At 42.2% G+C, this 25,332-nt stretch overlaps 1 protein-coding gene across 1 annotated transcript in view; it reads right to left on the bottom strand.

Moving 5' to 3' along the window:
• The window catches only part of LOC306982739 (transmembrane protein 132C-like), a 180,473-nt gene that overhangs the window by 25,915 nt on the left and 129,226 nt on the right, over window positions 1–25,332 (bottom strand). Inside the window, exon 5 of the mRNA XM_079582565.1 lies at window positions 19,199–19,388. Within this exon, the coding sequence (XP_079438691.1) occupies window positions 19,199–19,388 (190 nt within the window). The remainder of the gene's footprint in view (window positions 1–19,198; window positions 19,389–25,332) is intronic.

The following is a 25,332-nucleotide window of genomic DNA, read 5'->3' as shown; positions in this document are numbered from 1 at the left end:
GATACGCGCACAGGCATGGATGAGTGATGGGGAAGGGCAAGACGACCAAGAGCACGCTGTATATATACAGGAGGGAAGCGTTAATGGAGCTGTGGAAGGTTTCAGACTTAAGGGCACTGATTTACATCTGTGTTGTCAGGATATACGACTTAATGAAGTTCCAGAGTAATATTTCTGGTTTCAAGGCTCAGACATGTTACAGGTAAACAAGCTCACTAGCAATTCTGTCATCTCTCCCCTGTCCCTCACAGACTGCCCAACAGCAAAGGACTTTCATTTTTACCATTGGAGTGCCTCGGATCTTTGCCCACTCTACACATTTTCTCAGAAACTGGTAATCTAATGAATTACGATGGAGAGTCACATGATCAGCGGAGCTCCATATCTCCACAGGAACGGATGTCAGCTCCAGTTTCTTTACCATTTATTTAAATGAATCGCAATAAAACGGCCTTAATAAACTCCACTATCCTTAAAGGGATATTTCAGGATTTTTGACATAGGGCCTCATTTCCTAGTTATCCAGAGTGTTGCTGGTTGCTTATGTTTGAAGAGTTTCGTGGCGCTAGGCTAATGCATGGCTAGCGTATTTCTATGGTATCAGCTAGCCTGCATTAAAAGCAGTCTGACCCGCTCCACAGTGCACCTGAGGCTAATCACTTATAACGCCAGAGTAACCATATAAATGTCTGTGTCCATAGAATAATTTTTGGAATATAACTGACCTCGCATCACATGAATGATCGCATTTTGAGGGACTATTTTCTAGCAGATCACTCCGCCGCTGCGTAGCTTATACAAACACTAAGCTGATGCTGCTCAAATATAAGTTATTTTAAATACAAAATGGTTAAAATTATTCTATCGACACAGACATTTATATGATTAGTCTGGCGTTATAAGTGATTTGCCTCAGGTGCACTGTGGAGCGGGTCAGACTGTTTTTAATGCAGGCTAGCTGATACCATAGAAATGCGCTAGCCTTGCATCAGCCTAGCACCACAAAACTCTTCAAACATAAGAACTGCATGAATTACAAAAAAAATATCTCCAGGTACCAGCAACACTCTGGATAACTAGGAACTGAGGCCATATGTCAAAAATCCTGAAATATCCCTTTATGGTTAGGATTTGGGTAAGGTTTAGGGTTTGTCTGGATTAGTTTACGATAGCTTGGTCTTGCTGGGGTGACGTCATTTCCTGTGGAAAAGTGGAGCTCCACTGATCACTTGCCCCTCCATCGGTGTGTGTTCAGACCCTTCTCCCTGACACGTTCATTGGTTTTAAGCACAAGAGCTGCTGTGTGTTTGTGGAGTTCATAAACATCTGCAGTGATATTGGTAAGCTAATACATGGGAAAAGTCACTCAGTCGCACATTCACCATATATCAAGGTGGGTGTCTTGGCCAAACTGCCAACCTGTCTCCCAAATGTTTTAAATATCATTAGATGGAAGAATGTACCATGGCATACAGTATAATAGATTCTGCCTCCTAACCATCACTCCAGTCATCAAAGTGATAACTGTAACTACGGCTTTGATTTCTTCTATTATGTACAGTACATGACACGCCCAATTAACCCGCGCTGCTGCCTGACCACATTTTGCTCCCAGTGAAAAAGAACAGTTTGTTTGTTTGTGGACTTCAGTGTCAGCCCGTGCACATTGTGAATTAAATCACCTGCTTTGGAGTCCTTGCAAAACCAAAACTAAGAAAAAGAGAACTGTTTACCTCACAGCTGTGTCTCAAAATGCAACTTTCAAATAATGATAACCAAACGTCAGTATTGAGTTGTGCCAGAAAACCGTTCTGCGAGTAGATTCAGGCTGTTTTATTTGGCAAAGCTCATTGATTGGTTTTTAATCATTTCTGGACAGTCGTGTTGCCTTAGGACAAATAAAGGGACTCAGTTGCCAAGTCTGAGAGACATTTGTAGCAACAACTGTATTAAACATGATATTTTTAAAATCGTATTCATGTTTTAATAAATGTGTAGAGAAAACTTAGTGCTGCATCGATTTGACCCTTGCCAGAAACATATACTTTCTGACCAAATGGATGAATGGTGTTTAATATGTTTGCACCTTCTGCTTTGGTTGGATCGCAATGTATTTTAATGATGAGGATCTCTATCTCTTTGAAAAATGGATGCACCCTCAGTCAGTTTGCTCTGGAGCCGGCGCTGCTGTAATCAAAGCTGCAGGCGGTCTAATATTGAAGCTTTTTGTTTAGTTCTTTTCTGGTCATGCAGTGTGTAATGCTGCCTTCATGTGCTCTGGTAAAGATGATCCTTTCCCATTGTAAATTGTAGATTAAAAGTCCCTTTGTGGTCATAGGAAATTGGAACATTAAAAGACACAAAAGAACACACTGACCTGCTACAGTATCTGCTATAACTCATGCCCCTAGAGGCCAAAAGTGCCACTACAGGTGTCGTAGCATGTTGTAGTTTTTTACACATTAATTGTCCGTGAGAGTAAATGCTACGCTGACAGAAAAGACAAAGGGAGAGAGGGATATTGTACATCCAATTACACAATGGAGATCATTTATTTCACTCAAACTTGGTTGTAAATACTCTTTAAGTGGCGCTAGCCCGCAGTTAGCTTTGCCCGTTAGCCTGTTAGCTTCTTCTTCGTTTTTCCATTAGTGTGTGTTGCATCTCCAGCTCTTTGCAGCAACGTTGCAATTGTGGGTTTCTGGCCAGACACACTAGGGGGAGATGAAAGACCCCCCGATCATCCCATCAACACTTGCATTACCCCCAGAGGGACTACAAAGTGGATTTATTAAGGTAAACAAGTTACTTAGTACTGCTTTAACCTCTTAAAATACCTGAGCCCACATAGGACCTGCTGTTATGGTCTGGGCATTTGGACGCCAGGTGACACAAGGGGGCGCCGTTCCAACAGTCTCAGTGTAAATGTGAATTGACTTTCTTCAGAGTTAGATTTTAGGTCAGACACCATGAGTGACACTAACATGACATTAAATATATTGTGGCCTTTACTTTAATTAAAAAGGCTGAGGCCTCAATGCTCTTCAGTCACAGACCGACAGATGAAGAAGGAAGTCACGGAGCTTCTGACAACATTGATGCAAATAATGATTAAAAAAATATCCATAAACATCATCTGATGTAGAGCCATGTTTGTCCCAGTTCCTCTGAGTCGTGGTGGGTCATGGTGGACCATGACAGATGTGGACAGGACTGTGATAGATCTGCTTTTACTTTGGAGAAAATAGTTACTATAATAAGTGGTGTCAAAGAAATTAACCTCATGAGCATCTTCCGTAACACGAGACAAACATGATTTTACAGCAGACACAATTGACAAGATTTATTTTTCTTCATTTATATTAGATATTCACACTTGCACTCTTTTATTCTTACATCCAGCAGAAGTATGAAAGATCTGGCTAATGCAGATTGACCATAACTTGCTCCTTACTGAAGTGCAATGTCGCCTGAGACTTTTTGTTCAAAATAAAGATCACACTTGTAGCGTCATGTGTCTGACCTAAAGTGTAGCTCTGAAGCCGATCAAATCACAGTGACTCAGAGTGGGTTGTGCTAAAATGTGACCAAATGCCAAGCTCAAAGCTCTGAGAAAAAAATAATATTTCAGCGCTTTAACAGGTTAATTGGTAAAACACATCATTTTTTTTTTTTTTTTTTTACTTGATACTAAAGGGGTAAAGAGATGGCATTAAAATTGTGTAGCTAAATAAATAGTGTAGGCCCAATAACAATCAGATGAAAGGCATAAATCAGGCATATATAGTATATAAAAAAGGCATGTTATCCCTCCTCTCTGTCCTGTTGAAGATTATTTTATTTTGGGAACTCGGGCATCAACATAATTTTGTAGCGTGGCGTTCATGTGTCATTTTCTACTCAGCAATGGCAAATCAGGCTTTCTTGAAGGAATCATAAGCTATGATTAGTGTTGAGTCTCCACAGGTTGAGCTATAGTGAATGTTCAGCCCTGGAAGATTGTCTGCTGCTCCACTTGACCATCGGATGACACCTCTCCCTGCCACTCTTCTTCTACCCTTCAGCCTATGGCCTGGCATGCATTCAACCTCATGCCTGCCTCAGCTCATCATCGCAGAGCTGCTCAACCTACCACCTCTCTACCAGCCAACCAGACATTTAGCTCGGGGATCCCTCCTCCAGCTCCAACCTTCAAGATCTCGTCTTCTTATCAGTCCCTTCGCTTTCACCACCACCATGTGTGGGTAAAATGTGTCTGAATGCCAAAGCTGGATCTGTTTTTCAGTGAGCACGCAGTAGTTTACATTTGGATTAGGTCCGTATTGAATAGACCAGTCTGTTCAAGGCTATAAGAACAAGAAGAAATAAGAAAGACAGAAAAGAAAAGAAACTATTGCACCATATCAGCCATCTTCTGTGTATACCTCTTTGCCAATATTGAATAGCTTGACCCTGAAAACATTTCTTTCTTTCTTTTGAATTGAAAAGCAAAATTTTAGTCAATATTCATTCTGCATGTCTTTGCTCTCCAGACATTGAACGACTCCATGAGTTAAATTAAAAGCGTGGTCGTGGAATCAGACCTGTGCTTCGGGACAAAGTGGTGCAGCAGCAGGGGAGAGGGCTGCTCGCTCAGTGTAATCTTTGCACAGGAGGAAGAGGAGTCAGACCGACACACGGCGACTTTGCAGAGCAGATTACCGCAACGACAAGGAATGTGATCGAGCGGGTGCAGGGGGTAGAGAAAGAACATGGAAATTGCTATTTTTGCTTGAGTAAGAATGCTGCCAATCATTGGAAGCTTTTTGGAAGTTTTAATTGCTGTGTCTGACAGACGTTCAATTCAAGTAGGCAGGTGTGTGCAAGATGAATAATGCACGGTGCTGGAATTTGGGTTTGCTTAAAAAGGCTCTGCGTGCGTTTGGGAGTGGCGATGTGGAAGTGCATGTTGCTTTTTTTGGGCAGAGGAAAAATCACATGAAGTCTGACATTTTCCAGTGTTCTACTTAACCAAATGTTTTTTCCTCTTAAGAATTTGATTATGTCTAATTTATTAAATCAAGAAGAAGAAATTTGAACTTTTTGTCATAAGTTTGTCTCGACAAATATAATATTTGCAACCAGTGTTAATTTTGACAACATATTTTATTTTAGTTTTAGTCTTAGTCTTTTGACTAAAATGTAATTTAATTTTAGTCGAGATTTAGTCGAAAAAATCTTTTCAATTTTAGTCTAGTTTTAGTCGACTAAAATTGCATGTCAATTTAGTCGACTAAATTTATGACTAATTTAGTCGACTTTGTATTGATAATATTCATTATAATCATATATAATCTTGTTTCTCTGCTTCATGGAGCTGCTCCACATGAACAAAGCTCAGAGCTGATCCTTTGGCAGAGGATTTACATGACATGAGGCTCTTTCAGACGGTCAATAGATGTTTGGATGATTTTAGTCTCTCCCTTTCATTTTTATTTAGTCTTATTTTAGTCGACTAAAATATCTGGACATTTTAGTCATAGTTTTAGTCTCCTGAGAAACTTTGAATTTAGTTTTAGTCCAATTTTAGTCGTCAAAAATATCACTTTGACTAAAATTAAGACTAAATATTTTAGTCGACGAAATTAACACTGTTTGCAACAAAACAAACACACATATTTAAAAAAATTAAGAAATAAGAAAAAAATATATATTTCTTATCTCTTTGGGATATTAGCAAAAACCACTGGTGCACCAGTTGCCTTGGGACACATTCCTCTAAATGTGGCTGCCATTCTACAGCCGCTCTAATCGCCATTGATCATACAAGATACAGATGACACATTAACCCGTTACTTGCCGTCCCCCCTGATCAGGGGGGGTTATGATTAGGAATGGTAGAAGGTCTTGGCTTTCAAATGAGGAATCACTTTGGCATATTGGCTGTAAACTCTCCAGTCAATACGCTGTGAGATTTGGATATGCATAATTGCAAACCGTAACCCTTAACACAGGATAAAGGAGGAAGTGACTTGCCCAAAAGGCACAACAACTGGCCATCATGGCAACTGTTGAGAAAAACAAATCTACCAACTTCACCAAAAAAGTGAAGTGTGATAGGCTATATTCACACAAAGACAAACCACATATAATTTAAATAAAAACAAAACATTCTCTATAAATATGGAGCCAGCTCAGTAAATGTGTGTGTCCGTTCATCTGCCAGGCCTGTGTGTGGCGCTGTGACGCTACCACAACATGTAGAACAAGACTGTAAATAGGGCCGTAAACCAGTGGTGTTGTATATATTTCTATGTGTAGACTCCGTCCGAAAGCTGTAAATTGGTAAAATTTCTTACGCCAAGCCGGATGTGCGTCAGCGTCCGCCATTATAAGAAGCGTCCGAACTGGTCTGTCAGTTAGGAAGGAGTTAGGAAAAGGAGCCTCATTGCTAACTATCTTTAGCCACTTTAGCATAAGGACCTCTGGTGCTAACTAACCAGTGATTAGGAGCTATGTGCCATCCCATAAGCCACTGCGCCAAATCCCCCCACCCCCCTCGGCCCCATCCTCGAGTGATTCATGCGCAACCCCTGTTGATTGACAGGAGCACATTTCATAATAAAAATAATGAAAAATAAAATAAGATTCTGCACAAGCCAAACTTTATAAAAGTGACAAAATCCAAGTTGTCGTCGCCACAGCTCAGTCACATGTCAGAGTGTTAAAGAGCCGCCTCAGTAAACGGGTGACCAATTATATGTGATGAAAAAAATGATTATTATTTTATTATTAAGTCCCTTCAATTTGCCCGTCACATACTATTAATAATATTAAATGTATCATAGACAATTAAATAGATTATAAACCAAACCAGTAAATGTTTTTTAAATGACAAGCAATAGGCCCAGAGCATTCTTCCTGTAGGCTAATTCACAGGTTGTAGCTATACGGCAGCTCTGGAGGACATTCTGGTCGCCCAATTTCTAGTGGTTATACGACATATACCTGCGTATCACGTAGACTACACCACTGCTGTAAACTTTCTGAAATGAAAACAATAACAGCGCATGAATATGAAACTGATCCATGGATTTATACAGAAGAGTTGAAGAGATGGATTCATGCCTCAGACGTCACAGGGCTAAAGCAGAAATATCGTCAGAGAAAGACTCTCTGGGTGGAGCTGAGGCTGTTTTTTCTACTGTGTCACCTGTGACGTTGTGGGCAGCCAGTAACAATGAAGCTTTTTCATGTGGATGATGATTGATAAAATATTTTTGTGTTAAGTCCTGACCTTGACATGACCTTGACACACTCCACAGAGCACCTGAGGCAAATCACTTATAATGCCAGACGAACCATATAAATGTTTGTGTAGGTAGAATCATTTTTGGAATATAACTGACCTTACATCACATGAATTTTGCATTTTGAGGGACTATTTTCTAGCAGATCACTCCGCCACTGCGTAGCTTATACAACCACAAAGCTGATGCTGCTCAAATATGAAACTCTTCAAATATAAGAACTGCTTTAATTACAAACAAAATATCTCCAGAAATCAGCAACACTCTGGATAACTAGGAAATGAGGCCCTATGTCAACTATCCTGAAATATCCCTTTAATTTGAAGACTTCTCTCATTGTGGCATAATGCTACCTCTAGACTGAAACAGCTGTTTTACCTGTTGGACTGACAATCTGTTGCACTTTGTTGTTGTGACTGCACAGTTTTATCTGTTTTTGTTTTTTTCCCCTTCCTTTCTCTCTGTCGAGCGGAAATGCCAAAGTCAGCAGTGCTAAATTGGCCTTCTCTGATAACGCCTGTTCATTTTCTGCCTGGGCCTCTGCCGCTCCCGGAGGCCATTTGATTAGAACGTACCCATGAGCTCCACGGGCTTTGGCTTGAGCTGCCTCAGAGCGAGTCAGACTGAAAGGTTAGACATAAACAAAAGTAGCCACGGAGATGGGAGAGACCGGCTCAGACCGGCAAGAGTCGGACGGTTTTGCATGAGATGTTTTCTCTAACCGAGATAAGATTGTCTGCCAAACGCTCACATGTCGTGCACCCTCCAAGATGTAATGGTGGAGAAAATGATGGGTGTCTAAACCGCTCAAAGGCAGCTTGGATGGTGCTATCCTTGTAGGAGCAAAGAGACATCGTTTCCTTTAATATATGCAGCCCACAGCCAGGCCAACTCGCTCTCACAAAGTATGTTTTTTTTGTGGAGAAAATGCAAATAATTGGCTGTGCTTTGAGAAAACATTTATTTATGTATGAGCCACTGGTTTGGCTTTATAAGTTTAACTTGAGCAATTTTGACAAGTTCTCTGTGGTGATGATGAGTCAGCCATGTTGGTCAAATGGGGAGATAGATGTTTTACAGCAGCCCCCTCAATCCTGTTGATCATTAACATAGACGGAAACATTTTCCTGCATTTATTACAAACTTTCTGTCTTGAATAATGTGTAAGCCATCAGTGCCAACTTTAGCAAAATGAGTTTTCAGCGCTGGTCCAGAAACATGTCACAGTAATAATGTATATCAGCAGCTCAGAACCTTGATCAGAAAGGATGCAGGATGCCATCGCCCGCCAAATGAAAATATGAGTTGATTATGTAAAATAATATGTGGCGTGAGTGCATGTGATCACTGGATGAATTATAAAATATAGTCCTGTGTTTCTATTTCATTTTTTTGCTACAAGTCCAAAATGCTAATTACTTTCTTTATATTAAGCCTCATTGTCATTCCCATCCTGAATGTAAACCACTTACTTATTGTACCTTCCTGTACATTTCTGCCCCTAGTCTAAGTAATTATTGTCATCCTTATTAAATATCACTAACATTAATAATCATTATTATTATTATTATCATTGTATCATATTTCATTTATTTATTTTATTCTATGATAACAGTTTCTTCAGATTTTTTGTTCCATCCTTGTGTTTTTTTCTGGTGGGCTATGGTGCATTAAAAGGTAGGCACCAGAAAAACAAAAGTGCATCCCTGGGTCAGAGATGCTGTCCCGAGGGAGACTGTCCCTCCGTGTCCCACCACCCTGTGTGTATATTTATAAAAAAAAAAAAAAGAAAAATCTGAAGAGTGTTACTAGTCTATTGTGGTGCATTAAAAGACACAGGAGATGCTGAGGAGAAGGACTAAATAAAATTTCCATTGAGGGTCAATACAAGAAAGGTTCCAGCATGGTGAATGAAGCAAATAATAATGAACATATAGCAGATGCAATGTAGATATATGTACATAAACACACTGTAATGATTAAAATAATAATAAATCATAACTGTAAAGATAATAAACAGGCAAAATACACACAGGTGCTCGTCATATAATCAGAATATCATGAAAATGTGAAACTAATATATGATATAGACTCATTACATGCAAAGTGACAAATGCCAAGCCTTTGTTTGTTATAATCTTGATGATTATGGCTTACAGTCCATTTTTAAAATATTCTAATCTTATGAGATTTTATTTGTTTTTTTTGTACAAGCTGAGCCATAATTATCAAAATGAAAAGAAATACAGGCTACATATCTCACTTTGCGTGCAATGAGTCTATTATATTAGTTTCACAGTTAAACAGTAAATGCACTTTTTCATGATATTCTATTCATATGACGAGCACCTGTATATAGTCCTGTACAGCATCATTGTGGAGACTTGTGGGAAAGCCCTGGTACATGCTGCAAAGGTTGAATGGAATAAATAACATCTTTCCTTTATCTTTGTCCAACTAACTCCAGTCTTTCTGGTCATTAAAAACACTCCAGTGATCGGGTTATCTCAATCAGGAGACTTAGGTTGGTCCATGTAAAGCACCACTAATTCCTGTAAAGATAATGAGTCGTATTATGCCACATACTAATGCCCGCCTTCCTCGTAATGTAACCTCATTTGCACAGCGTAATGACACAATGCTGGAAGACCACTGAACACAATGATTAACTGTGCAGGGCAGGCATACGGCGGAGGATTGACGCCGCTGCATGGGGACAGAAATAAGAAAGCCACTTGCCCCGTTTGGCTAAATTCACTTGTGGCTTAAGGAGAGAATATTGCTATAAAAACGCAGGGGGTTGTGTTTTCAGAGTACCTAATTAAACCATGAGAGGCATTATGGAGATGCTTAATACTGCTTTGAGGACACACAGGGTGGCTCGCTTACTTATTATTATTATAGGCTTATTAGTGTCGTGTCAGGCCATCACTAAATAGAGTTCCCAACAGTGTGACAGATGGGGGCTCGCATCTGGGGAAGGACTTTTGTCTGATGCTGATATAACACCGTGTATCTGTTTAAATTCCATTTGCGCTGTGCTTTCTCACACGTTTCTTTTTTCTATCCCTCAGCCCCAAACACCACCTCTTATTCATTCTTGCGGCCCAGCTGAATCACTAACTGTCTAACATGGGAGCAAAGTCACAGCGGAGGGAGCACTCTTTGGGCCGAATCCAAATGAATCCACACACCGGCGCCCGACCGTGGCGAGTAAATAAGTAGATAATTAAACAATCGAAATGGAGTTCTATCCAGTGGCAGCGATTATGTTGTGGGGCCGTGAGTGAAGCGTAATTGGTGTTGAATGGGGAAAAAAATGGGTTGAGTCTGGATCCCAATAAATATTTAAATCAAATCTTGAAAGTGTGATATTTGAATCCCCAAAATGACCACCATGCACACACACATTTATGTTAGAAATGTGTGGGCTGATGATGACACAGGCGCTCCAGCACTGAAAAGAAATAAGAATAAGCTAACAATGCAGAGCTTCCTTCCACTGTCTCAGATTATACAGTAATGTTACGGGAGTGGGCAAATGTTATTGAGAGGAAAATAGAACAATGGGATTCTATGTATAAAATCCTAATGATGGCAATTGGGTGCTCTGTAAAGAGTTATGGGGCCACACTGGCTCCAGCTTTAATGAGAGGAAAGAGTTAGTGCACAGCATGAAAGAGATTAAATATTCATGGGAGGATGCAGTTAAAGCTCGTTTTTTTTTTCCTTTTTGGTATGTTCCCGATTCATGTCGTGGCTTTCATGCCTCGATAATGAACGTTTTCACTTCTTCTTCTTCTCATCTTTTCATCTTAGCGTCGGGTCACACTTTATAGCCGCAGAAGCAACAATTCTATTTCATTTCCAGTTCGATCACATGGCCTTAGAAATGGGCAGCCGCACCGGGATTAGTGCATGTTCAGTTCAACAGTTTTACACCGCTGGTTCCCAACTTTTATTTCTGTGAAACCCCACTTGTGTTGGAATCAAGCCAAACTCCCTCATATTTGTTTTATCAGTTGTTGGTATTATACACCTTGCCCTGGACAACAGTTGAAACACTAGCCTTGCAGCCAATACTGACACATAACAGAAATGTTCATTAATGTGTCAAATAAACCAGATACTAAGAAAACCAGTCAGTATCTGGGAACCACCATTTGCCTCACGCAGTGCAGCACATCTCCTCCACATGAGCTGACCAGGTTATTGATTGTAGCCCTCACGTTATGCATAAGATATATTTTAAATTACTTCACACATAATTTCTTATTTATGTATAAATGTTTATACGTTTATACATAATGTGAAATGGACTAAACTGTACAAATTTAATTTTGTTAACATCAAAGTTTTGTAATTGATGTCTTTAAAAAACATCTTTCCACTCGCCTGCTGTGTCTCACCCTTTTAATTTCTAATGAGGTTATATAATGTTATAAAAGCTCACAGCCCCACATTCATGAGCTACTTCCTGTGATGTCATCGAGTTCACTCGTTCCAAAAGCTGAAAGAGCCGAGTCGAGGACAGGCATCAAGGGGGTCAATTTGAGGAAAATTGCGCACATTTTAAATGGTAAATGGACTCAATATATATATATATATTATACTGTATATATCTTATATAGCGCTTTTCTACTTTTATCAGGCCCAAAGCGGTAAAATGAGGAACCAGTCACCCATTCACCCTCTCATTCATAAGGCAATGTACGCAGACACTGCTCATTTGTTCTTTATTCTCCTCAGAAATGATCAAGATAATAAAAATATACAATATAAGAAATCAACCATAGGCTTTGTGTAAAGCATTTAACTCTTTCATGTCTATACTTTGACGAAAATATTGCTGTGATCTGTGACGCTGCCACTGACTCCGAGCGAGAGGCAGGAAGGATCCCGCTCCATGTTTTTTGTGTATTTCCAAACGTTTTATTAATGAAGCACTGCACGGTGCCAATAAAGCCCACAGTATTTGTGATCAGAGAAGCAGCGGTAACATGTCAGTAAAGATCCACAGGCTGTCTCTGCTGCAGCGTGAGGCCCCCTCTGCTCTCGGGGTCTCTCATTAGCGCCTCATGTTTGGATAAATCTCATTCATAAGTTACTGTACATGCCCTTATATGGTGAAATGCGTGTGACGTGCGCACATTTCTGCTCCAGGTGGAATCACTGAAGGGGAGATTATGTGATGCTGTGCGTACAGAGGGTTTTATAAATCCCATTTTTTCCCTCCATACGTCAAATCTCGCGCACAGTTTATTAAATGAAGCCACTGGTTCCGCAGCCCTCACAAACCAGGAAGCCCTATCCTGATCTGCTGTCCACATCCCACTTTGTAGCACATCTTACACCCTACTCAGCAGATCAGTCAAAGGCAAAAATTATTCCGAAGCTTTGCTACCACCAAACACTGGTGTCTGACAGTATTTATATATGAAGCCGAAGAGGCATCTGAGTCTGTTTTCATGGTAAGTGAGGGGGAGGAGGTTCTCAACGGGATAGAGAACATTTGCAGCGCACATTGAACCAGAGGTCTGATCACAATTTTGATTTTATCACATTAATGTGCTCTGAGTATCAGTTTATTACTTTTTAGCGGTGACTGTGATTGCTTGAATTTCCCTGTCACTCACTCAGAGGGATCAGACTACGATTAGGTTTGGATCATCATATTTGCCCTGCTTCAGAGGAAGCAACATGTTTCTTAACAGTTGTACAAGGCAGGGATTCCTGTAACAACAAGAAGTATTTCCTCAAATTGTCTTCACAGCATCATAAACAAGAGAAAAAAGCTTTGGCTATTTTGTAGAGATTCTTTTCTGTATCTCTTTTAAGTCTCCCTCTTTTGCCTGGCCCTCAGCAGAGTCCTGAAGCTCACAATTGACAGCCCGGCGCAGTAGAAGTGTGCTCACGTCTGTACTCCTCTGTAGTGGTGTCAAGCAGAAGTGATTGAGTCTAGCGTTTCCATTGAGCGCAGCGCTTGACACTTTCGTACATGGAAGAGCGCGGCGCTGACTGCTGTCTCCCCACATGTTCCTGAAGTTAACTTGTGATGTGCACTTTAATAACAGCTTTGGCCTTTATTCCACAACCTCCAATTAACTGGCATTTTGGATTTTAACATAATGAATACCTACACACTCAATCATCAACTTTTGACTCCACTTATAATTAAAGCTCTAAAAGAAGGCACGTCACGTCTAATGGCTCTCAACTGGTGGGATGGGACCAAAGAGTGGGGTGTGTGATCAGTTCCTGTGGAGTACAAGAACAAGTAAAAAGACAGGTGCAGTTTTGATCATGATTGTAGCTTTGCATAGGCTTAACCAATGCTTCAATCACAAACTCGAACTGGAAAGTGTTTCATGGGTGTTTTGTGCCATGTGGGAAAAGAGGAGCAACGCACACCAAAAGTTGTGTCAGAGGTGCAGATGTTGAGGGCAATCTTCAAGCTTCGCAGACTCAATTAGCCGAAGGGTTTTATTTATCAAAGGATAATGTTTCGGACGGATCATTCTATCTTATTTCTCTTTTGAACCGCAGTTGATCCTGACGCCATACCCGAACCACCAATCAACACTTAATCTTTCTGTAAAGGACTTTTCAGACTGGGCATGCGTGATGCCCCTTGCCCCCATGTGCAGCCCTTTATAAGCTGTGTCGCCGTGTTCACTCTCTGCCCTCACTTTAAAGCAGTACTAAGTCACTTGTTTACCTTAAAGGGACTATACCGAGTTTAAAAATGTTAAAATTAAGCATTTCCCTCCGACTACTTGTTCCAGCAATGTTCTAAGGTGTAGAATGAGCCCAGACCTATTCACCACAACTGCCTCTAAAATCCTGCACTGTCACTCATAAAGGTGTTAATTCGGTTAAGACCTGAGCTGGCGGTGGTGAGTTACCAAGTTACCAATTACCAACTTGCATCTAGTCCCTTTAATAAATCCTTTTCGGAGTCTCTCTGGGGGTAATACAAGTGTTGATGGGATGATTGGGGGGTCTTTCATCTCCCCGCTGGTGTCTCTGGCCAGAAAACAGCAATTGCAGCTTCACCGGCACCGGGTCGGAGTCACCAATACACACTAATGGAATCACGAAGAAGAAGCTAACATGCTAACGGGCAAAGCTAACTGCGGGCTAGCGCCACTTAAACAGTATTTACTGCCAAGTTTGAGTGAAAAAAAATCTCTCCATTGGGTAATTGGATGTACAATATCCCTCTCTCCCTTTGTCTTTTCTGTCAGCGTAGTATTTACTCTCACGGACAATTAATGAGTAAAAAACCGTAACATGCTACGACACCTGCAGTGGCGCTTATGGCCTCTAGGGGCATAAGTTACTTAATACTGCTTTAGTAAATGGGCTGGACGCGTTTATTCCTATATATTGCCTCTCTCCGTTCCCCCTACAACTTGCTCGGGCTATATGACAAACAATAATGGTGGCACATTTATTTCAAATCCAAGGGTCGAGTCCAATCCATGAATTTCACTTGCAGGAACATAATATGTTAGGTCAGGTCTGTACAGTCTGGCCTGAACAACATCAAAACCAAACACTCATCTGATTGGTCAAATAGAAAAAGAAAAAAAAACTACAAAAGACCTTCACAAGACCATAGTTAGTGCCTCAGTGCAAATGTGTGATAATAATTAAAAAGTAGTCAAATACATGCTTGTATTCTATTGTATTTATTGGGTTAATGTTATTTAGCTTTAAAAAAGAACCACTAAAAAGTTCCCTATACCATCATAGAACACTTTCCTGTGTTCTCCTCTTCTTGGATATAAATAATACACTGATCAGTGAGGGCAGGGCTGTTTCTGACACCTGAAAGCTCGGATGCTTGTCGTCCTATTAAAATGTCAACTCGTAACTAAGAGACGACAATCCTGCTGTTCAGTGAAGTGTCTTGATCTACTTTTAGAAGTACCTGACTTCGAAGAGTGCTCCCAACCTCATTGTCTGATTGCACTCCTCTGAGGTGACAGACACGGAGCCAACTCAAAACAACGAAATGAAAAGTGGGGTGAAGTCTGCCGGGTATGTGTGGATGGAAACTATTAAGTGTAAGTAAAATGCATCCTTTGCCAAACTGCCTCGGTAAAGTTCACCGATAGCTCAAAGGCATGTGAATTTTGCATGGCAGGCAGTAAAGACAATTAAAAGTTTATCTTATCACTTGGATACATGCAATCCCAGCTTTCATTTGATGAAATAATCATAATTGCACCATAATGGCTTGTGTATGTTTATATAGTAATTATCATGCTTTCATTTGCTTTGAATTTGAATCTCTGAAAGGCCATTGGGTTGTATTGGTATTTTAGAGGCTATTCTTGATTCTAATTTCTAGAAGTCTCTGGAAAAAGGCTTTTTTAATATATACAGTGGCAAGAAAAAGTGAGTACACCGTTTGGAATTTCTCACATTTCTGTCTAAATTTGTCATAAAATGTGGTCTGATCTTTATAAAAATCACTGGAATGATTAAACAGTGTCTGCTTAAACTTATACCACCGAAACATTTACATTTGATCATATTTTTATTGGCTATAACATGTAAACATTCACAGGAGAGCGTGGAATAAGTAAGTGAACCCAGGAATCTCACTGAACTGCAGCAGTTTTGTAAAGAGGAATGGTCCAAGATTCATCCTGATCGTTGTGAGCGTCTAATCTGACACTACAGAAAAGCACTTGTTGCTGCAAATGGAGGATCAGCCAGATATTTAATACAAGGGATCCCACACTGTTGTGAATGTCTCAGGCCTTTCTGCAAACTATCTTGATAAACTTGTGAATACATCTTTCTATTGATGACGTCACGTTGTCCAGGCCCTGAGGCAACAAAACAGCCCCAAACCATGATGCTCCTGCTCCAAACTTCACAGTGAGGATAGGGTTTTGATGTTGATGTGCTGTTCCATTTTTTCTCCGCACATGACGCTGTGTGTTCCTCCCTAGCTATTCAACTTTTGCTCCAACAGTCCATTGGATATTTTTCTAGAAGCGCTGTGGAGCATCCAAGAGCTCTTTTGCAAACCAAGTTGAATAGTTTGAGCAGAACACACAATGTCACGTGTGGAGGAAAAAAGGAACAGCACATCAACGTCAAAACCTTATCCTTAATGTGAAGTCTGGAGCAGGAGCATCATGGTGTGGGGCTGGTTTGATGCCTCAGGGCCTGGACAACCTGCTATCATCAATGGAATAATTAATTCACAAGTTTATCAAGATATTTTGAAGAAAGACCTGAGACATTTACAACATGCATGGAATAGGTAAGTGAACCCTTGTATTAAATACTGGCTGATCCTTCTTTGGCAGCAATAACTGTTTTTCTGTAGTTGCAGATTAGACGCTCACAACGATCAGGATGAATCTTGGACCATTCCTCTTTACAAAACTGCTGCAGTTCAGCGAGATTCAGGCGGTGTACTTACTTATTCCACGCTCTCCTGTGAATGTTTACACGTTGTGGCCAATGCTTGTGTTGTTGTGCATGTTGTGCTGAAATGTAAATGTTTGGGTGGTATTAGTTTAAGCACAAACTGTTTAATAATCTCTATGATGAAGATCAGGCCACATTAAGTGACAAATTTAGGCAGAAATGTGAGAAATTCCAAACGTTGTACTCACTTTTTCTTACCACTGTATATGAATTCATTTTATAAACATCTTCTTCGCATTAGCCTGAAGCTACAATGATAATCCTGTCCTGTACTCAGTGTAAGTACAGATCATTGATCAATAACGGCCATTATTCTAAATACCCATTTAGAGTAACTAAATACCCCACACGGCCATTTCGTGAAACCCATTTCAAACCAAAGCACACTTATGTACTGGCTCACGGCTCCAAGTAATATTCACAAAAGAAACACATGTAACCTGTCTGCAATGGTCATGAAGTGTATTGATTTGCAGCAAGATACCACTCTGAGTGCAGTCACTTTGTTCAACGTGATCATCAACAGGTGTTCAGCTCTTGGATGTGCTGAATAATATGCGTATGGTCGAAAACTCAGACACTCAAGCATGAGAGCCTCCGTTGACCTTGCAATACATAATATCTAGCACCAGACAAGACATGTTGTGCCATTGATACATGCTGTTTTAATTATGTGTACAAAGGGAGATTGACCGCACAACGGACCAATCAGAGGAGGTGCTTTGTGGGCGTAAAGTGTGTCTGACACGTTCATTGGTTTAAGCACCATGCGCTCTGTTGTTTTTCTTCACTAAATCTGGAAAAAACACAGCATGATAGACGAGCGGAGTTCATGGATTATTTCATTATCTGATGACTGGTTTGGAGGGATTCAAGGCTTGTGACGACAGACGTGAGGTGGGGGGGCTGCTGCGTGTTTGTGGTGCTACAGAAGTCTGCGGCAGTGCGGTAAGTCAGCAGGCTGAGCGCAGAGATGTTTATTCACTTTTCATCTATTGCAGTTTACACACAGACGCTGACATTAGCCCTGATATCACTGCACGTTGGTTGGCTATCGTCTACTGCCCAAAGATGTCAGATCAGTTGTTTCTCTACAGTGTGTTCGCGGGCTGTAGTGAGCTGAGTTTGTGTCCGTGACTCTGCTCTGCCTGAAAGTAAATGCTGGGTCTGAAGTTTTGGAGATTTTGTGGCTAGGGTTATGTTTACTCCGAGTGAGCACTTTTTCTTTTTAACATAGTAATTACTTTAATCCAGTAACGAGTTACTTATTTCATTCTGTAACTCAGTTATCAATGCAGTTACTTTTTGCGGAAAAGTAACGGGTAACTATAACTAATTACTTTTTTAAAGTAATTTCCCCAACACTGCTGAGGGCCAAAAAGAATTGGCCTGAGGGCCGCATTTGGACCATTGGCTGCACTTTGAATTTTGTGCAGAAATACTGTATTTTGATATAAAATATATATTACTGTAATATTCGGACTATTGCGCTCACCTGAATCATTAGTTTTATTTACATATATAAGCCGTACTTGCCTAAAGCCGCAGGTGTCTACGTTGTTACAAAGCGGAGCTGAAGCGCCATCAGCACACTGCAAACTTTTCTCTTCGTGCGTGGTGAAATATTCCAAGAGGACATTAGCCTACAGGTTCATTCACTTTTATTAAGAACTTAAAAACTTGCGTGTGTTCAGTCAAACTGAAGCGCTGCCTCGAAGTGGCTCATCCGAGGAGGCTGCCTGCGCTAATGCACATGTGCACAACTTTATGTTTTTGATTTGGAGCTGTTATTGTAGCTGTTATTATTGTGTCTTTCCCGCATTGGAGTTCTTTCATTAGAAATAGCCCTTTGAGTGCCTAATGTAGTTGGAAAAGTGCTGTATAAGTTTTGAGCTGTGTCGTGACACTGCATGAGTTAAGAACCACTAGATTGGGTAACACTGTATTTTACACTACCTTGATACATTGTATTTAACAAAATGTAGTACTGTGTAATCTGCTTTGTAGCAATCTGTAAAAACTTGTACCTATGTAGTACATACACAATGGAATAATATGTATTAGTACTTTGCAGGTACATAATGTATAAGACATATGACCTTTAGTGTTAGGGCTTAATGTTAGGGTCTTATTACATTCCATTGTGTATCTAACCCATAGGTAAGTTATTACACATTGTTACAAAGCACATTACATTGTACTAACTCTGGCAGGTACAATGTATCCAGGGTGTAAAATAGTGTAAAATAAAGTGCTACCCTACATGGTTGGATAGTCATAATGTAACTTTAATTGCTCTTAATCTGTCTTTAGATTTAGACAGAGTTTGACCTGTAAGGGATTAAAATAAGTGTGTACTAAAATGGTGAATAAAACTGAATAATACATTTTTCTTCTAAAACATAACTTTTTTTCCTCAAATGGCACAGCTCTAAATATGGTGACGATCTTACCATGGCCAGAGGCACGATGCCCCCCAGATCCTGCGGTGCCATGCGGATGAAGGTGAGCACCTCATTGGTCAGGGTACGTGTGAGCGGGTACTCCACCTGCCAGCTCATCTCTCGGGCCCCCTCGGCCGCCGTCAGCCCATTCACCTCCAAATCCACCTGCAGCACTCTCTGGTACCCCACAGCCTCCACCCTGCATACACACAGACACACAACAGGATTTAGATAAACAGGAGCAGGACCATAGATGCGAGGACGGGAAGGCTGCAGAAATAAAGCAGTGCTCAAATTGGAAAAGCGGAAGCTGTGGAGATAAAGAAAAGTGTATGATATAAATGAAAGGGACTGCAGACAAGGAGATGGCACTGTTATAATGGGAAAAGAAATGACAGTGCATGTGTAGGCGAGGTAAGTGAATGAAATATTTAAAATCTCTATTATGAGTGTTCAGAGAAAGCAGGGTGCGCTTCCTAATGCAATCTTCGGAGAGAAGAACATGAGCATTGTGACTAGCATGGTCACACTAATTTGTTTGATTTTACTTAATTTTTTTTTATTTTTATAATTCAAATATTTATTGAGTTTTGTCTTTTATAACAAACAAACAAACAAAAATAAAAACAAAACAGTGAGGTACGTTATTAATCTTGGTAACACTCCATTCCACCCCACCTCCGACACACCGCACCCAACCAAACCCAGCCAGGCGCAATGTATCAAGGCAGTGCAGAACAAAGCGACATCCTAATCTTTGTAAACAGCTGATGTCCAAATTACACTGTAGACATGTAAGTGCAGAAACTGTCCCATTGTTCCTTCATGGTTTCATTCGTACAGTGTAGTCTTCCCAGCATCTTTTCGCACACAACATTTTCAGTCATTCTTTCTTTCCACATCCTAAGTGTTGGGGCATGAGAGTCCTTCCAAAATTTCAAAATGAGTCGGGAACATGTTACCAAAGCAGTATTTAACACTCTAAATGTATGTTTGTTTAACATTGGCACCTCTCTTTTATCTCCAAGCAGACACAGTCTAGCTGATTTGGGCAGATTACAGGATAACCAACCTTGCATGTAACTTAAAACGCTGCTCCAAAAAGGAGAGATCACCGGACATTCCCAAAGGGCATGCATCAAAGTACCTTTAGCTATTTGGCATTTCCAACAAAGATCGTTTCTGCCAATACCCATTTTATAAAGCCTTGAAGGAGTATAATAATATCTATTGAGAATTTTGTGTTGAGTAAACTTGCCCCTAGCTTCTCTAACCCACTATTAGACAAAATTGAATCCCATTCATCTTCACCCATTGTACAATCTAAATCTCTTTCCCATATTACTTGTAGACTTTTACTTGTATTGCTTTTAACCCAGGCGCAGATATTATACCATTTTGAGGCCTTACATAATAGTGGAGGTAGTAGCAGAAAGGTCTCTATAGGGTTTTTTCCATTCAATAACTTTACATTTCCTTTTAAACAATCTCTGATTTGCAAATACTTCCAAAAGTGGCCATGACCGATTTTACTTAATATTTTTTATTATTTGCTCCACTGAGCCAAACATCAAATTTCACTTCCTTCTTCCTCTGCTTTTTGTTGGTTTATTTGGTGGAGACAGTGCATGTGCATCCACACCTGATTGTAGCCAAATTTCAGCAAATTTCCATCCGTCGTCCCCCACTCGCACGCGGGAGAATAAATATTCAATAACTTTTATGCGGTCTTGTAATTATGGTAAATACCACTTGTCAAGTAGAAAAATTGCCCATGAATGCCGCCTTGGGAAACAATTTTGATGCCCGAGTTTCGAGATGAGATAACCTTAAGCCGTTTATCTGATTGTTTTGAGGCACACACTAATGTCAACTCTTTTTCCATGTCATGTACAAACATTCCATAGCTTGTGAATTTACTCGTTTATAGTGAATTCTTCTTTTTCTTTCACTGCTTTTCTTTGCTACGACCACAAAAGCACTTGAACACAATGCAGTGGTCATTTACCAGAGCAGGGTGTGAGCTGAGGAGAGGAGGGTGAGATAGAGGTGCATGGGCCCATGGAAACCCCAACGGATTATTCTTTTGGCTTTTCTCAATGACACAAAACAATAACATTGGACGAACCAGATGCAATTTGTGTGTGTGTGTGTGTGTGTGTGTAATACTTTTGCCGTATTCATGAGTATTTATGCTAATCATAAACACAGAGCCTTGGGGCCTTTATAGGAAAAACGTACTATATATAGACACCCTGACGAAGGCGCAAGCTGACACGCGTTGATGTCCTTTTTAATGTTTCTAGCCCAAAAATAAAGCATTTTCTGCTATTGCAAATGGTGAGTGCCTGGACCTGATCGTTTTCTGCATAATTCTAATGCCTCCTTCCCTGAGCATTGTCTTTTTGCTGGACACCAGAAGCTCCCTGTTCTAATTTCTGTTAAGTCGGCTGACTCAGTTTCCCACAAATCGAGAAAGAAGAGGTTTTTACAGTATCTTTTAGTTGAGATCACGAAGAAGCCTCACCATGTTTTAAATAACAGTATTGGTATATTTAAAAGTGTGAAATCTCAGGGTGAAAAAGCGCACGCTGTCGGGGCATGTTTCTTGTGTGTATGTGTGGCTTCATGATTATGCAACGCTTCCTTGTGTGTCTCACGGAGGCCGGCACCTGCAGCCAAATGCTAGCGCTGGAATACTACTGCAGAAGTTCGTTTTTCTGCGTGAAACAAGTACAATTTACTAGGTTAATTAACTTTTCCAGTGCAACTAATAATGTCCTGGCTGTAAGCATGCACAGCGCTGACCATTATGTTTCCCGAGCCAACTCCTTGCCTCAGAGCGTGTTTTAAGACAGAAAGATGTAGCGCGGATTTGCATAACTCTACATTGAAAAGAACTGAGCGACTAAGTAGAAGGCATGCAAAGGTATCTTCAGACGGGTGAGTGCTTTTGCTTGTAGCCGCTGTGCCATCTTGTCTGTTTGCTTTTTGATGAGGCCATTGTTGTGCTTTAAGCTAACGTGGTGTGTTCAGTTGATTGGATTTGTTTGCGTTTTGTGTTTGGTCAAGCCGTGTGTGCAGGTTACGGATAATATAACGTAGTCATTGTCCATGGCACTAATGACCATGCGTGCGTTCTTCTTTCCCTCTGGTCACATGTGTGTGTGTTGGGATAATGTTGCTAGTTGTCATTGTGATGCTAGTTGCTGTAGAGGTAGACTCTATGAGAAGTGGATATTTATTAAGATATTTATTTATATATATATATTGTTTTTCTTTGATGGCACATTTTTCTTGCTTTTTGCCTTGTCTCCCCTCTGTACTTTACAGCTTTACGGGGGGAGCGGGTATGGCTTATCTAAATAAGATGTAAATGAGCCCTATTGTCACTCGAGCAGCAGGGAGAGATGAGAACAGCCCAAAAGTTAAGAGGCCAATTCCTGTGAAATATTCTGGGTCCTTAACTTCAAATTGCTCTCACTTCTCCAAATATGATCAGATTTCCATGTGTTACACATTGTTGGACAGCTTTGAGACTAAACTTTAAAAATGCCCCAGAACCGACTCATATCCCTGGTTCCTGTGACTGGGCACAGATAGTTTCACTCACAAGGACCACGACCTTTAATTAAGGTGAAATAAACTTTATTTAACAAGCATGATGACGATGTTATGTTGCCGTTTTCAGTTGTTTGTAAAGGAGTCTCTCTGGCGTTCATCCCCACTGACCTATATGATAGAAGGAGTGGAAGTAGTGAAATAAGGGTGGGAAGGAGCGAATATTGAGGAGAGATTGACGGGGAGGACCGAGAGGTTTTTACGGAGACCGGAAAGAGCGTATGTTGCACTCTCCAACAGAACAGGCGTAAACTTGGATGGTTTGCAACTTTATTTAGTCCAGTTCGTTGTACATGTTGAGGCACGCTCGGACCAGCGTCACCATAGCGCACACACCAGGCATCACTCACTACTCCGAGTGGGCGTGGGCAACCCACTTTTGTGAATGAGCCCCACTCCTGGACTCCACCCATTGCGGTACATGTGATCGTATAGTGAATAATTTTAACACTTTTTACCAATAATAAATCCATCCATCCATCCATCCATCCATTTTCTTCCGCTTTATCCGGGGCCGGGTCGCGGGGGCAGCAGTCTCAGCAGAGATGCCCAAACTTCCCGATCCACACACACTTCCTCCAGCTGTTCTGGGGGGACCCCGAGGCGACACCAGGCCAGCTCGGAGACATAGTCCCACCACCGTGTCCTGGGTCTTCCACGAGGCCTTGTCCCACTAGGACATGCCTGGAACACCTCCCGCGGGAGGCGACCAGGAGGCATCCGAAACAGATGCCCGAGCCACCTCAGCTGGCTCCTTTCGACGTGGAGGAGCAGCGACTCTACTCCGAGCCCCTCCCGGGTAGCTGAGCTCCTCACCCGATCTCGGAGGGTGCGCCCAGCCACCCTGCGAAGGAAACTCATTTCGGCCGCTTGTATTCGCGATCTTGTCCTTTCGGTCATTACCCAAATCTCATGACCATAGGTGAGGGTGGGAACGTAGATCGATCGGTAAATCGAGAGCTTTGCCCTCCGACTCAGCTCCCTCTTCACCACGACAGACCGATACAGCGACCGCATCACTGCTGACGCTGCACCGATCCGTCTGTCGATCTCACGCTCCATCCGTCCCTCACTCGTGAACAAGACCCCGAGATACTTGAACTCCTCCACTTGAGGTAAGGACTCCCCACCGACCTGGAGAGGGGAAACCACCTTTTTCCGGTGGAGGACCATGGCCTCGGATTTGGAGGTGCTGATCCTCATCCCGGCCGCTACACACTCGGCTGCAAACCGCCCCAGTGCGTGCTGAAGGTCCCGGTTTGTTGAAGCCAACAGAACAACATCATCTGCAAACAGCAGAGATGAGACTCTGAGGCTCCCAAACCGGACACCCTCCGGCCCCTGGCTGCGCCGAGAAATTCTGTCCATAAAAGTAATGAACAGAACCGGTGACAAAGGGCAGCCCTGGCGGAGACCAACACGCACCGGGAACAGGTCTGACTTACTGCCGGCAATGCGAACCAAGCTCCTGCTGCGGTCATACAGGGAACGGACAGCCCTTAGCAGAGGGCCCCGGACCCCATACTCCCGGAGCACCCCCCACAGGGCACCACGAGGGACGCGGTCGAACGCTTTCTCCAAGTCCACAAAACACATGTGGACTGGTTGGGCGAACTCCCACGAACCCTCGAGCACCCGACGGAGGGTATAGAGCTGGTCCAGTGTGCCACGACCAGGACGAAAACCGCATTGTTCCTCCTGAATCCGAGGTTCAACTATCGGCCGGATCCTCCTCTCCAGCACCCTGGAGTAGACCTTACCGGGGAGGCTAAGGAGGGTGATTCCTCTGTAATTGGAACACACCCTCCGATCCCCCTTCTTAAAGAGAGGGACCACCACCCCGGTCTGCCAATCCAGGGGCACTGTCCCCGACCGCCACGCGATGTTGCAGAGACGTGTCAGCCAAGACAGTCCTACAACATCCAGAGACTTAAGGTACTCAGGGCGAATCTCATCCACCCCCGGAGCCTTGCCACCGAGGAGCTTTCTCACCACCTCGGTGACTTCAGCCCCGGTGATGGGCGAGCCCACCTCCAAGTCCCCAGCCTCTGCTTCCTCATCGGAAGACGTGACGGCGGGGTTGAGGAGGTCCTCGAAGTACTCCTTCCACCGTCCGACGACATCCCCAGTCGAGGTCAGCAGCCCCCCACCCGCACTGTACACAGTGTTGGTGAAGCACTGCTTCCCCCTCCTGAGGCGCCGGATGGTTTGCCAGAATTTCTTCGAGGCCGACCGATAGTCTTCCTCCATGGCCTCCCCGAACTCCTCCCAGACACGAGTTTTTGCCTCTGCGACCGCACGAGCTGCAGCACGCTTGGCCTGCCGGTACCTCTCAGCTGCCTCAGGAGTCCCACAAGCCAACAAGGCTAGGTAGGACTCCTTCTTCAGCTTGACGGCATCCCTTACTTCCGGGCGCCACCACCGGGTTCGGGGATTGCCGCCGCGACAGGCACCAGAGACCTTACGGCCACAACTACGAGCAGCCGCATCAACAATGGAGGAGGAGAACAGAGTCCACTCGG

The sequence above is a fragment of the Gobius niger genome, assembly GCF_951799975.1.
Source record: "Gobius niger genome assembly, chromosome: 2".
NCBI lineage: Eukaryota > Metazoa > Chordata > Actinopteri > Gobiiformes > Gobiidae > Gobius > Gobius niger.
This window is presented reverse-complemented; position numbering and strand designations above follow the sequence as displayed.